Here is a 14,851-nt window from a genome sequence, read left to right as displayed (position 1 = left end):
CTGTCTGGCACTGAATGTCTTGATGGCTCATTTTTTGTTAGATTAATGACTCGGCCATCTTCAGGAGATTACCTCATGAGGAAGCTGTCCTGTGTTATTTACAGCTTGAACCCCTACTGGATCTGGGAGTTCAGTGTTTGCAATTCAACTCCCGAAACCTAGATTAAATTCTAACAGTTACTAAAACTGGAAATTATGGGTAACCTTGCACCCACAAACTCTGGCAAACAAAACTTACAGCAATATGTTAAGGGAAATGTAAGTCGAGTGGTTAAATGTGCCTAACAACCAGCCCTTGTGCACATTCAACAGGCCTTGCAGAAAATGTGCACATTATCTCTCTAGGAAGAGGGAATGGTGCACATTATGCAGAATGGCTGCAGAATGTAGAATATTCGTAGGATTTGTAGAGTTGGAAGGGACTCCAAGGGTCTTGCACATTCCCAAAGACTAGTGGGAGATTATTTATATTTATCCAGGAAGTGTGCACAGTTTTCCATGGGTGGATGTGTACCGTGACAGGTTGTTATACACATTACCTGCTCAACTTACATTACCCCTAACATGTACATTGCATACATGATAATTTTGTAATGTACAAAGGGGCCTTAAGCAAACATACCACATAAATACTGTGTAATAAGTGGGTTTAGTCTTAACTTTTTATTAGAGCACTAATTGTCAAAAGAGAACAAAGTGAGACATACTTATGAGTATATATGCTTAATATTCCACTAAGAATCATTGTTGTGTCCCTTATTCATGCTGCAGCCCCTTCCTTTAACTGTTATTGCTCATTTAATTGTTGCTATTTTGGAAGTTTCCATGCAGAAGAGGTCTGATCTGTGTTTCAGATGCAGTTTCATGTTCAGTGAAAGAAATTTGAGCTTTGGACTGCAATGTTCTTTGCTTCTCTTTTATAGATCCAAACTGTCCGAGGGGATTCTCCAGGGTAAGAGGAACACAGTGTGAAGGTATGTATTATTGCTCTGGAACTGGAAACATGTTAGTGGAGAAACAAAAAATTCCGGTGCCATTTCTCACATTGCTATGGAAGATCACAGTGCCTAACAAATCTTTAGAGCTAGGATGAGGAATTAGATCTGGCCTGGTAGGAAGGATCCTTATCTTGTCCAGCTCTCCTGTGAACCAAATTTGACAGGTGGGCAGCCTAACGCTGCAATTACCTGGTTTTGTCCATGCAGGTGATCATTGGGCATAACGCCACTCATGGACCTATGGGAGCTCCAGCAATCAGCTAGTTGTTGGGACTTGTATATGCCCATGTGCATGATCCTCATATTCTTTTGCATGCATGGTACAGGACCTGCAACACACAACCCTACTTAGAAACTTTTCAGGTTTACAAAGGCTGCTTAAACCCCATTGGACATCAATGAATACTAGCATGTTAATTCATGGAACTGGAAATGAAACTGATGGCCATGCAATCTCCATAAATATGTTATCATGCACACCTCCATGCCCCTCTCTTCCTGCAAGAGTAGCAACCATCCATTTCTCAAATAGCTTCAGAGGAGAAGGGTTTGATGTGAGAAGTTGTGGTGTGACACCTAGGGCTGCAAAAATATCTAGGGTGTGTTGTGTGACCAATGGTTTGCACGCACACATAGAATCAGGCTGTAGACTGCCCTTCGCCTAATGCATGTGATATGAAAGTATTACTGCACTGGGAGTTGGGGAGAGAAGTGGGGGAGAGCTGGCAAATAACCCTTGAGATCTATGAAAAACAGATATGCACTGGGATCTAGGAGAAGTCATCAAGGTGAACAAGGTCCCATGGCAATTACACCAGCGGTTGGGGAATAGGAGATGAAGCGGAAATGCTCACTGAAGAAGTGAACTGATAAAAAGACTGATGTGATAAAGGCATGGAAAGCAGTCATGAGAAAGGCTAAGAAGGCGCTGGTGGGGAACCTTGTATGGTCCAGCAAGCCAGGACTTTAATTCCCTGCACCCCACAGGGCGAATTTGTCAGGTGGGTAGCACCACTCATCTCAGGTGACTGAAAAGGTGGGTTGTCCCATCCACCTGTCAAGGTTGCCCTGTGGGCTAGGGCTAGGGCTCTGCTTTGCCAGTGCATTTCCCGCAGGATTGAACTCTCCACTCACCAGCTGATGAGTGGAGTCTTCCGTACTGCTCTTTGTAGCGGTCTGCTTTGCTAGCATGTCCCTCAAAGCAGTGCCCAGCAGGATTAAGCCCAGACCCCCTTCCATCAGCTGTGATGAGAGGTGGATGTCTAAGGCAGTTAAAGAGATGCTGTATACATGTCTACTCCATGATGTCTTCCCCTTTGGTGGAGCTCTTTGTCCTGACCTATGGCACCTTTCCCTTACTTGCGCCATCACTGTTGGAGACTGTGATGAGTACCCATAGCTGCTGGTTGAGCACAAGGTATCTAAATGACAGCAAGAATCTTGCCCATTATTCCTTTTCTCGAAGTTCCAATGGTTTCATACTGTATTGGGTCATGGTGACTAGTGCAACCTGACATGACAGAGCAGCTGAAATATTTGAAAAACAAATTATTCCCATGTGTGTCTTGTAATAGCTTTTATTTTATTTTTTTAAAAAAGCAAGGAGGAACAAATTTATCTCCCTCCCTCAAACTTGTCCCTTCTCTCTCTCTCTCCAAATAATTACCAAATATCTTGGAAACGTTTCTACCACAAATCCACTGTACATAGCTTATATGATCTCAAGAGAGATGTTGCCCCACCTATTCCAAATCACAAGAACATGTTTGAGTGCTGAGAGATGGAAAGTTATTTTTCCAAGATAGTGGCCACAGGATTTTCTCACATATAACTTGCAGTAATTTCATATTGATCGATCCAGCATATTTTCCAGCACCCAAATATATCCGATTCACTTTCCACTACTTTCTGACATGTGGAGGGAACCCCATAGAATTTCAATCAGTTTAAGCATTTTTTCAGAGGAGGCGATTCAAGAAGATCTTCCCTCGAGGCTGCCGGTTCCTATGGCTTGCCTGCTGTGCAAAAAACAAACAAACTTGACTTGTCCTGCTGTTGTTCTTTTAACAGCAGCTTGATGGAGCAACAGGTAGTGCTTTCAACCTGCTTGTTTGTATTGTCCCTTGCTAATATCTGTCATTAAAATTATAGTGGTGGGTTGAAAAGTCGACAACTCTACTATTACCTAAGCTTTTATTTTTTAAAAAAACAAAACTATTTCACCATCATCCCAATGACTTGGTTACGCAGCACCTGACCATGTCATTATCTATCAACCTTGGTACCTTTGACTACAGAATGGAAAATGGCCATAGTTCAGTGCTAGGCAATTTGCTTTGCATGCTAAAGGTTCCAGTTTCAATCTCTGATACTGCCAGATAGGGCTAGAAGGGTCTTCTGGCTGAAGCCCTGGAAACGTTGAGCTAGATGGACCCAATGGTCTGACTCAGTATAAGGCAACTTCCTATGCTTTCTTCCTCCAGAGTCACTGTGTCCAATAATGAAGCTCTTCCTTACTTAATTTTTTTCTTTTTTAATTGTTATCCTTCCTGTGGCCACCCGCAACCTTCTGTCTACTGTGGTTGACGTTTGTTTTTTAAGACAAAGCAATCCCTTAGATGCAGGGAAATGAAGTTAATTCTAACTATGGGAAAACGTGGTTAATTTTAAAGTTCTTGAAAGGCAAATCATTTCCGCATGCGAATATTCCATAGGTTCTTGGGGTGCCCGCTGTCCCAAGTTTTCTGATTCTCCTCCTGCCTCTGTGAATCAGTCTGCTTAGAGATGGTGCAGCCCATAGAGTAATGCTTGCGGTTTCCCTTTGGCTTTGGATATAGCTGGATCAAGCCACTTCTAACCAAAATGTACTGTTTCAAAACTAAAATTAATATGTTATTGTCATGCTTGAAGAGACTGCCTTGTAGACATTTTTAAAGCATGCGTTTCCGGCTTTTTGTTTAAATAGATATCAATGAGTGTGAAGTGTTCCTTGGAGTGTGCACAAATGGACGGTGTGAAAATACTATGGGATCCTTTGTCTGCCAATGTCCCAGTGGTATGACTCTGGATGCAACTGGACGGAGATGTATTGGTAAGCATGAGAGGACCTTTAATCCAATCTAGTAGGCTGTGAATGAAACCCTGAGCTCCAAAGCTTAGTCAGGATTTCAGCTTGAGCAGGGACATATTCATTCTCTTCTGCAAACCAGAGAATACTCCCCTGGGACAATTATTTTGTAATCACAGATATAAGGAAAAGACCAATGGGTGGGGACCCGCACACCTGGGGCCAAATGTGGCCCTCCACTCCCCCCATCTGCCCTGCTTTGAGCCCTCAATGGCTTTTTAATGGCTTGAATGTGTCAACAACAACAACAACAACAATAATACCCCGCCATCCCCGTCCAAGACCGGGCTCAGGGCGGCTAACACTGAATATCAATACAGTAAAAACATTATAAACAAAAATGGTTGATTAAAATATAAATTAGAATACAGTTTAAAATGCAGCTTAAAATGCAGCCTCATTTTAGTGGTAGCCTATAGATCAAAGCCATGAGGGGAGAAAATGTCAAATATTCACTGGGGCCAACTATCCATGCTGGTCCTACATGGGTCAGCAAAAAGAGCCGAGGGAAAATTTATATACAAATCCCATATAAGGGGTTCCATCAAAATAAAAATAAATAAATAAATAAATGGGGGGGGGATTAGACTTAGTCTAGCCCAAAGGCTGGGCAGAACAGCTCCGTCTTGCAGGCCCTGTGGAAAGATGTCAAATCTTGAATGACATGCTGGCCTTCTAGGGGACCCCTTGACTGCTGGGTGCTATGAAGCCACGTGATCATTTTGAACACGCCTAGCAGTGCATCCCGAGAGTTCTTGGAATGTGATACTTGCCTCCCCGGGGACCCATTGCCCACCAGGCGAAGATTTTGGAAGGGAAAGATGAAAGGGAAACCCCACTCAGCCTTAGGAAACTGGGTTCCATTGGGGTAGAAGGCAGGCTTTGTGGGTTGTATCCAGTGTTAAAGTCACTTAGTGGTGGGATTGTTCTGCTGGTTACTCTGTTGTATAATAGATGACACAATCCATTGCGCAATGGGGCAACTGTTGTATTGGATCCGTCTGTTGTGCAACATTAATATGCACCCTTCCACTTGCATGAGAACCCAACCACTTGTAGACACAGAACACTGGGTACAGCCATGGCTGCTGTTGAGTGCACCCATTTGCTTTTTCAGTACGGTCGATGGCAGCTATTTCCTCTCATGAGAAAAGGAAAATACTACAAAGGGAAGACTGTCATGCTGAAAGGGTGACATACTTGTATCACTGTGTGGTTCAGCCTCTATGAAGAGGGATCCCATGGTGGAAGGAAAATGGAGACACCCCTCCAGGACAGTCTGCCTTATATGGACTCCCTGTTTCTCTCTCCATATGACACTGAGTATTAGGCTGGGTTTCTGTGTTGTAACATTTCCTTAGTGGTTGAGCTCTGCTGCGCTGATGCTGCAACTGCTTATTTTCCATCTATTGATGGCTTTTTTTTAAAAAACCACCCTCAACAGATATCCGCTTGGAGTTGTGCTACTTGGATCACGATGACGAAGACTGCAGAAAACCAATAGGAGGGCGGCATCGCCAGGATGCCTGCTGCTGTTCTGTTGGTGCAGCCTGGGGCCCCGAATGTGATGAATGCCCTGAGAAGGGAACGCCTGAATATGAAGTCCTTTGCCCAAGAGGACCTGGGTTTTCTACCAGAGGAGAGATTATAAACGGAAAGCCATTTTTCAAAGGTATGCAAAGCCACCGATGGTACTGGAAAATGTTCCGAGGAACTGATTTATTTAGTTACTCCTTCTTTCCTTTCTCAGAGTAAACTCACACAACATGGGCAGGAATTGGGGTTTGGTGAAGTTCCAGACCACGTGCTTATCGCCCGAGAGTTGCAACACAGATGTAACACTACCGGGGGTAGTGTTCCTTGAGCAACATGACCATGGCACAGTGGCTATTGTACCTTTGTGTGTATTGCTGCTGCTTCTGCCTGCCTTCCTTGTGTATAGAGTAGCTGGGCATGGGAAGAAACACCAAGGACAGATACTGGCTTTCCTTTACAACCCCATAATTTCCACAGAAGTAAGGGAAGCACAAGGGACGCGGGTGGCGCTGTGGGTTAAACCACTGAGCCTAGGACTTGCCGATCGGAAGGTCGGCGGTTCGAATCCCCACGACAGGGTGAGCTCCCATTGCTCGGTCCCTGCTCCTGCCAACCAAGCAGTTCAAAAGCACGTCAAAGTGCAAGTAGATAAATAGGTACCGCTCCAGCGGGAAGGTAAACGGCGTTTCCGTGTGCTACTCTGGTTCGCCAGAAGCGGCTTAGTCATGCTGGCCACATGACCCGGAAGCCGTATGCTGGCTCTCTCAGCCAATAAAGCGAGATGAGCACCGCAACCCCAGAGTTGGTCACAACTGAACCTAATGGCCAGGGGTCCCTTTACCTTTAAGGGAAGCACGCGTATTCTTGCTTGTTGCAGTGGTTTTGCTTGTGGTCCTCCTGGACCTGTATTTGTAGAGCTCAGCATGTCAGGGAGCTGGAAGAGAATTAGGAATAATCAGGGTGAAGGATGAGGGGTCTGTGAATAATGGCTTCCCTGTGGCCTGAAAGAGGAGTGTTGATCTGGAATGAGTGTTAATGCACTCTTTTGTAAAGATGGAATGTTATTAGAATTCTTTAGCTGCTAATAAATGCTTTAAAGAACCAGTAATTGTGACCACCGTGGATATTAACTTTCCTCACTGAATTAATTGAATTAGCAAAATCATTCAAGAAGAATTCCTAGAAGAGGTGCTGGATATGACCTGAAGGGATGTTAGATATGAGGCAAAAAGAGGGGGGAAGGTCGCTGCTAGTACAATCCAGTGAATATTTAGTCAGAAGTCCCATTGTATTCAGTGAGATCTGCTACCTAGGAAATTGTGTTTTGGGTGACCGTCTATGTGTCTAGCCCTCATGGTCATAGATTAAAATAAAACTCAATAAGAGGTGTGCTAATTGCAGAGAATCTAGTCAGGCATCACTGCTAGTGATCAGAGGTACAGAGCATAAAACCCATTTCTACCACAGACATGGAAGAAATAAAGAAAATGTAATACGCTTTGTAAGAGTAGCATCAAATGAATGGGAGTTCAGTTTCATATGTACAGAAGTGTTACAGGAGTGTGAACCACTGCTGTAATTTGAACACTCAGATGTGGGCGTTGCATTCAGTGAACTGCATCTGTTAAAAGACTTTGAACCTGGTCATTTATACCTGGGCTTCACTGATGCCATTCTCATGAAATGAGAATTAACTAGATTTAACTACTGCTTTTAACAATGGCTATGTCTCTGTCTTAGATATCAATGAATGCAAAATGATTCCAAGCCTTTGCACCTATGGAAAATGCAGAAACACCATTGGCAGTTTCCGTTGTAAATGTGACAGTGGATTTGCACTTGATTCTGAAGAGAGGAACTGTACAGGTAAATTCCTTAGTTTTCATTGTGTCCAGTAGTGGCCGAAAATGTAAATGTAATATTGCAACTTGCACATCCAAAATATGTGTTTTATTGATTTCAGTGCATTTTAGAGGTTTTATTACAAGCAAGCAATATGCACATTTTGTTAAATACAATCAAAATAAAATATTTGTTGACCATTAAAATTCATTTCTAAAACTGCAATACAGCATATGTTTGCTTTTGAAATAACTTGGTTTTGTTTGAAATGGCAGATATTGATGAATGCCGCATCTCCCCTGATTTGTGTGGCCAAGGACTCTGTGTCAACACCCCTGGAGATTTCCACTGTGAATGCTTTGAAGGCTATGAAAGTGGATTTATGATGATGAAAAACTGCATGGGTATGTTACTCAAGGCATATTTGCATTGGGGCGCTCACCAAACCTTATGAGGTCATTGTTGTTCCAGTAACTGCTGGTTTGCATCTGGACTCCATTTTTTTTGGAACAGTTGTGAAAAAGCAGGGTGTGGGGAAGAAGTGTCACTTTAGGCATCCAAAGTCTTTGTTTCCTAAATTTAATGGGGGAATTCAGGCTGGTTTGGATTTGCAAAATAGCCAGCTCAGTTGGATCTTGGGAGTTTTTCTTGAACCACCAAAGTTCAAAAGTTGGGTTGGGGAATAGAGTGTGGTTAAAAAGACGCTAGTTCTTATTCTGAATCCACTCCAAAGATTGTTATCCCAGCACAATATGGATTCGTAGGGTTTTGTGCTCGGGACTTTTCATTTTAAAATAATGAAAAGCAAGCATTGTTATTTTGCTTGGATCAAAGGCTGGTCCATAAGTGGGAGCTTTGGTTTCACTCCCAATATGAAACTGATGGCTTTTAATAATGCCAACTCACAAAGTCTAGGGTTTCTTTTAGCTCATCCTCAATATTTCAGCATTATCTCTCCCTTCCCCCCACATTGTGATTAGCTCTGATTAGTAACAGATTTTATAATACTACATGATATCACCTTGAGCTATGATAGTTTCTGAAGGTATTATAGGTGTAAAATGTATGTCTGGCAACAGAGTTCACTATCACTCCAGGCTTTAAATAAGACACAATGTCTTTGTTCTCTCTCATCAAAATAATATTGCTCTCTTTACATTTCTGAAGTGTTTCCTACACTGAGTGACACCATGCACATCCATTCATTTTCATATTCATATTTTTTTGGGAAAACCTGGGAGGTAGATTACTCTGAGAGTTGTCACCCAATGGCTGACTCACGGTTGAAGATCTAACCTGTCTCTCCCACATAAAAGCTATCCAGAATGCCAGCCAAAGTCAAAGGAAAGATAGGTCCTGCTGTGATTATTACTCTTAAAACAAGTGCATACATTTCTGAAAATAATTTGAATCACCCCACTCTGTCACGCACACCCACAGACACACAACTCCTCAGGCTTTTTGTGTGTTTTCACTACCCGTTGGGACATCTGCTCATTGTGGATTTTATACACAGAAATATTTTCTATACAGACGGTGTATAATGTGTGATCATTTCCCTTTTCCTTGCCTTTGTATATAGATAGACAAGATTGATGGAGATATCACACACTCAAAATCCTAGATACTTGCCCAGATTCCTACCAGAAACTCAACTATCTGGTCTTTCTCTACTGCTGTGGTTCAGATCAGAGCTGACTGCAGCATGTTGGCCAAGTCAACAGATTGGGCTGGGCAAGACATCTCCTTTGAGCGAACAGAGAAATGTTCAGCAGAAAGCAGAGAAGCAGACAAGAGGGAAATGAAGAAACCACCCACTAGGCAGGGGAGGAATCCCAGTCATGAGTGATCTCTGTGGGAGTTGGGCTGAGGTATTTGGGAAGAGACAGTGTCTCATGTGGCATGGAGAGAGAAGGAAACAGCAGCTGGAAGATGGTTAGAACAGTTACTGGCAGGAGAGGAAGGGACATGTGGGGAGGAGATGCATGGGTTTTCATGAGGAGTTCCAAAGGCCAAGCAAACTCTTGGATTAGCGCCACTACTTCAGTCTCTCTGGTATGCTGAAAACTTTCGGCTCTAACATGCATTCTTTCCCCCATTTTTGTTCTGCTTTCTCAGACATCGATGAATGTGAGAGGAATCCTCTGTTATGCAGAGGCGGTGTTTGCATAAACACCGAAGGAAGCTTCAAATGTGATTGTCCTCCAGGTCATCAGTTGGCTCAGAACATCTCTGCCTGCATAGGTAAGGTGGGGGGAATAGCCCTTGCATGAAAGTTCACTGCAGTTCCCAGATTTATTTATTTTTACATTTTCACACCTTTGTTCCTGCTCTGTGGGAGTGCCATTATCCAGCTGGCATTAGATCTGCACAGTGTCTGATCTGATATCATTGTGCCTCTCAACAGACCCATTATTACACATACAGAGGAAAGGCTCCTCAAATTTAGGCCCCTTTCTCCATCCCATTCCTGGAAATGGTACAGGGATGAGTTAAGAATGGAGCTAGATTTAAGAAAAGAGTGATACGGATTCTCTATGGGCATTGCTGTTCAAGCAGCCCACTTGTGTTTATTAAAATTGTTGTTGTTGTTGTAGTTGTAGTTATTAATAATAACACTTAACATTTGTACGGTGGTTTCAAGTGTTCAAATGTTTCCGCTTGTATTACTTGATCGTAATCCATTCAGCAACTTGTAAAGTAAATCAGTTTTATTATCCCCCATATGGCAGAAATTCCTGTGCAAAATACTGATGCAGTTCAGCATCAGTGTCCAGTTCTTATTGATTGAATATGATTTACCGTGTTAGGCTGCAGACTCAGGGCCAATGAGAAAACATACAGTGCTGCTTGGCGTGGCCTACTGCATAAGATGACAATACATAATTGTAACAGTTGTCTTTCGAAAGCCATTTTTGCACCTCTTTGGGGGGTATGCCCAGGACAGATATCCCTACCATCTCACTGTAGTTACGTTACTGGTGGAACAGGATTGTAGTCAGAGTGCCTTGGCAAGGGTGCCACAAACTACAGCCTGAAACTGCTTGCCTGTCTGCTTCTTTCTAAAGCTCAGCATGGTACACGCCAGACTTAGGATTGTATCCAATGCTAGTCCTTCTCAGAGCAGACCCATTGAAATTAATGGACCTTAGTAATGCCCATTAATTCCAATGAGTCTAGTAGGGTCAGCATTGCCTACAACCCCTAGAGTTAGCAGATCAATCAAATACTTTCTGTCACAAGCCATCTACAGAACAGTTTGAGCATTACAACTCATCACCATGAGTGACCCAAAGACCTAGGGCTGTGTGGACTGTTCCCTGATCCAGAGTCACTCCTGTATCTGTTAGTTATGTTTTCCTGGTTTGAATGATCATCTCATTGGGAGCAAGATCCTTGCCCATTGGTGCTTTGTTTCTGAAACCTGTTGCCAGGAAGAGCTAAACTACATGCTCAGCAGAATTAATGTGCTGCAGCTTTTTCCTCTTGCAGCTCAGACTGCAAATATAGGATCAAAATACTACTGTTACTACTACTACTACTAATAATAATAAAAGGGACCACTGCTCAAAGGTTCAATGTTCACTGCCCATCACCTCCAGGTGTGGTTGAGAATGTCCCTTGCCTGAAACCATGGACAGTTGCTGCCAGTCAGTTTAGACAGTTCTGAGCTACATGGACCAAAGTTCTGACTTGGTATAAGGCTCCAGTATGTTTGAATCCTTCCCCTGTTATTTAAAAAACAAAACAAAACAAAACACTGCTCTCATATTAAAGAATCCTAAGTGTTTGGGCAAAGTCTGGGTCCGAACCCATTCCCTGACAAACTAGCTTTCTTTGAGCATAGAAACCTGGGCAATCCACCCACGCAACTCTGGGGCTCAGTGCTGTTAAAACTGAAATCTTTCATCTCTTGCTTTAAGCCCCTGTCTGTAAATGAAAGTTTAGTTGGATTCTCCCCCGCCCCCGTTACAAAATTAAGGTTTTGTTGTGATGTTTCAGATGGCAAAGCTTATGTTAACCACTAGTGGAACTAGTTAGTGAGGAAGTAAAACCTGGTTTCAGTTGAGCTAGAGGATCCCTCCCCACTTGATTACAGATTCTGTGGTTCCCCCAGTTTCAGAGTTGTTTAAAACTCATCTATATTAATTTCCATAGTGCATGTTTAACTTCCACCCATGTGCAGTGGATCCTTCCATTTAACTGGAAATGAACAAAGCTGAAATTCAGGTGAAATGCAGTTCTTCTGTTCTTCTTTCCTTTTCACCTTTCTGAGAGTAGATCTCAGGCTGGAGTTTGGCTTAAAATCCCTGGCAGCTTCTTCTATTCTTGGCAGGAATCTAGCCTTGTGCAGCCAAAACTCAGCTGTTGGCGCTTGGGCAGATTTCATAACCTAGGGCACAGTGCACAGCCCTTTCTCCTTCAACTTTATATTCTGTTTTCACTATGTTACCAGGTCTTCATATTTGTCCTCAGTGCTACCATCAACATAGAGAGCCAGTGTGGTGTAGTGGTTTTGAGTGTTGGACTAGAATCTGGGAGACCAGGGTTCAAATCCACACTCATCCATGAAGCTCGCTGGGTGACCTTGGGCCAGTCACTGCCCATCACAGGGCTACATCACAGGACTGCTCGGGGATTAAATGAGGAGGGGCAGCACGGTATATGCCACCTTGAGCTTCTTGGAAGAAAAAACTGGAATACAAATGGAATAAATTATATGAACTATTCAGCTGGGGTGGTGGTGAGGGGCAGGTAGAAGACAAAGATCGTTCATAGGAACTTTAAACGTCTGCCTTTCTTTTTTCCTTTTCAAATAGACATTAATGAATGCGACCTTAGTGTAAATCTGTGCAGAAACGGGCATTGTGTCAACCTCATTGGGAAATACCAGTGTGCCTGCAACCCTGGGTATCAGTCCACGCCTGACAAATTGTTCTGTGTTGGTAAGAGCTTTGTTTTCCTCATGGGTTAGTAGTAGGTGTTATATATGTGTGCGTGTGTGTGTGTGTGTGTGTTCTTGTGGTGTTGACAAAAAAAAATCACTGGTATTACAAACAGTATGTATATGTGTACACACGCATGCGTGTGCGCGCACACACTATAACTTACAAGAAGGAATAAATTTGTGAGCACCAGCCAACAAAACATAGTTAAGAATAGTGATATATCTATCTATATCTATATCTATATCTATATCTATATCTATATCTATATCTATATCTATATCTATATCTATATCTATATCTATATCTATAGTCCAGTAGCACCAGTAGCACCTTAGAGACCAACTAAGTTTGTTCTTGGTATAAGCTTTCATGTGCATGCACACGATAGCTTATACAAAGAACAAACTTAGTTGGTCTCTAAGGTGCTACTTTGATAGTCTTTTCTTCATGGAGCAAAATAAAAGTAGACCAGTGTAAATCCGATGTACGGTTGATTTACTATGAATTTATAACAGAAACGTCGCGTATGTCGTGTGTGAGCGTGTATGTGTGTCATGTTTGTACAAACTGAATGCTTGGGGGGGGGCGTTTCCTGCAACACCTTCAATTTGCGATATCGTGAGAACACAATTCTGGAAGTTTAGAGCACAAACTCCCCTAGTTTGAAAAGCTTCACCCTATTCCAAGTTGGGCCCAGGCCCCTTTAAAACTGGTTCAGAATCAGCTGCTCCTGCCAGTCCCATCTTACCTATGACAAGGGAGAGTTAATAACTGGTGGCAAGAAGGGCTTTCTGGAGATAGACAAGTCTCTCCTTACTTGGCAGGGATGCTCCTGAGGAAAAGAACATTCCAGAAAATGCTGAAGAGCATTGGTTTCTGCTGTGGAACGTGGGATTTGTAACTTCTTCTGCTTCCCAATTTAAGTTCAGTATTCAGAGAAAACTGCAATTCCCATTCTCCCAAGCAAGAAACTATATTACTGAGCAGCTTCAGAAGGAGGTAGATAGAACTGGAGGGTGGGCCACTTCAACCAATCGTCTTTTTGAATCTTCCTTGGAAAAATTAAACTTGCCCCACCCCAAGATTCATGTGAGTTAGCCCATCATATCTTCAGATGTAAAATGAGCGTGAAGCTCCACAATGCCGCCACCCCCGCACCCTTTCAAGGTTGTAAGCCCCTTGGGGCAGGAAATCTACAGAGATGCAACCTACATCAACATACAATTCAAAGTGTGGAATCAGTTTCCCCCTTTTATAATTTAAGCCCGACAGTTGGACATTCCACTATTTGATTTTCCTGTCTGAACATATTCCCCACCCCCCCACCCCTGCAACATATTGGAATGAAAACTTTGGAGTGTCCTAAGATAATACTAATCAGTTTAGTGTCAGTTTAAAAACACACTGAGAACTTTCAAACTTCCACAGCCTCACAGTATTTTTTAAATATTTTTTAGGAATAAAAAATATTTTGTGCTTTACATTGTCTTTTCTTTCTTTCTAGATATTAACGAATGCGACATTATGAACGGTGGCTGCGACACGTTCTGTACAAATTCGGAAGGCAGCTATGAGTGTAGCTGCAGACCAGGATATGCACTAATGCCAGACCACAGAACTTGCACTGGTAAAGTCAATTTGTGAACATTTATTCTGACAGCCACTGCCAAGCTGCTTCTGGTTCTTTGGCCGTATCTGTTGCCTTATTCTCACTTTATGTATTCGTCATTGCCATTTTTGCAACCCAATCCTTTGCATGTTTATTTAGAAGTTCCATCGAGATCAGTGGTATTTCCACACATTTATGCAATGGATTGCTGCCCTAACTATCAGATTTGGGAGCCACATGTAGCAGGATTAATAGCCTTAGTCGTCTCTGTAACTGTTTTAATAGGATGTTTAAATAACTTAATGCTGCAGACTTTATTAAGATGCTGATTATTTCAGATCATTGCATTATTCTTATTATTACCGCTTGCCCTTCACCAGCAGTCATGGGGTATGTTGCAACAATTAAAAATTGAGAATTTAAAACAGTTAAAGCATAGTACATACACAAGAATAGGGTGAGTCCTGATAACACCCGTCTCAGGTGTCCAAAGCCTGGGCAAAGAGGTGCATCTTCAGCATTTTTTGAAAGCTATATAGTGAAGATGCCAGACACATCTCTGTGGGAAGGGAATTCCACAACTCTGGGGCTGCCACAGAGAGTGCCCTTTCCTGGGCCACTCCCACCAACTGAGGGAGGTGTACCAAGATGGCGCCCTCTGCTGATCTTAATTTTGTGTTCTTGTTATTCTGTGGGATGCCATGGATGGGTTACATCCCAAAAAAGGTGGCATACAAATAATTTTATAAGCAAATGAAAAATAAATAAATTGCTGCACCAGGCCGCTTTG

General features: G+C 42.7%; 1 protein-coding gene across 5 annotated transcripts in view; it reads left to right on the top strand.

The window, feature by feature from the left end:
- Positions 1-14,851, top strand: part of FBN1 (fibrillin 1) — a 210,942-nt gene that overhangs the window by 123,263 nt on the left and 72,828 nt on the right. For all 5 annotated transcript variants that reach the window (XM_081838597.1, XM_081838595.1, XM_081838596.1 and 2 more), the window contains 8 exons: positions 924-974; positions 3,964-4,089; positions 5,570-5,797; positions 7,402-7,527; positions 7,779-7,907; positions 9,622-9,747; positions 12,324-12,449; positions 13,957-14,079. In XM_081838597.1, the coding sequence (XP_081694723.1) occupies positions 924-974; positions 3,964-4,089; positions 5,570-5,797; positions 7,402-7,527; positions 7,779-7,907; positions 9,622-9,747; positions 12,324-12,449; positions 13,957-14,079 (1,035 nt within the window). The remainder of the gene's footprint in view (positions 1-923; positions 975-3,963; positions 4,090-5,569; positions 5,798-7,401; positions 7,528-7,778; positions 7,908-9,621; positions 9,748-12,323; positions 12,450-13,956; positions 14,080-14,851) is intronic.

This window comes from Podarcis erhardii (genome assembly GCF_964252035.2).
Source record: "Podarcis erhardii genome assembly, chromosome: 14".
Classification (NCBI taxonomy): domain Eukaryota; kingdom Metazoa; phylum Chordata; class Lepidosauria; order Squamata; family Lacertidae; genus Podarcis; species Podarcis erhardii.
The sequence above is the reverse complement of the archived record's forward strand: the minus strand, read 5'-3'. Positions and strand labels throughout refer to the sequence as shown.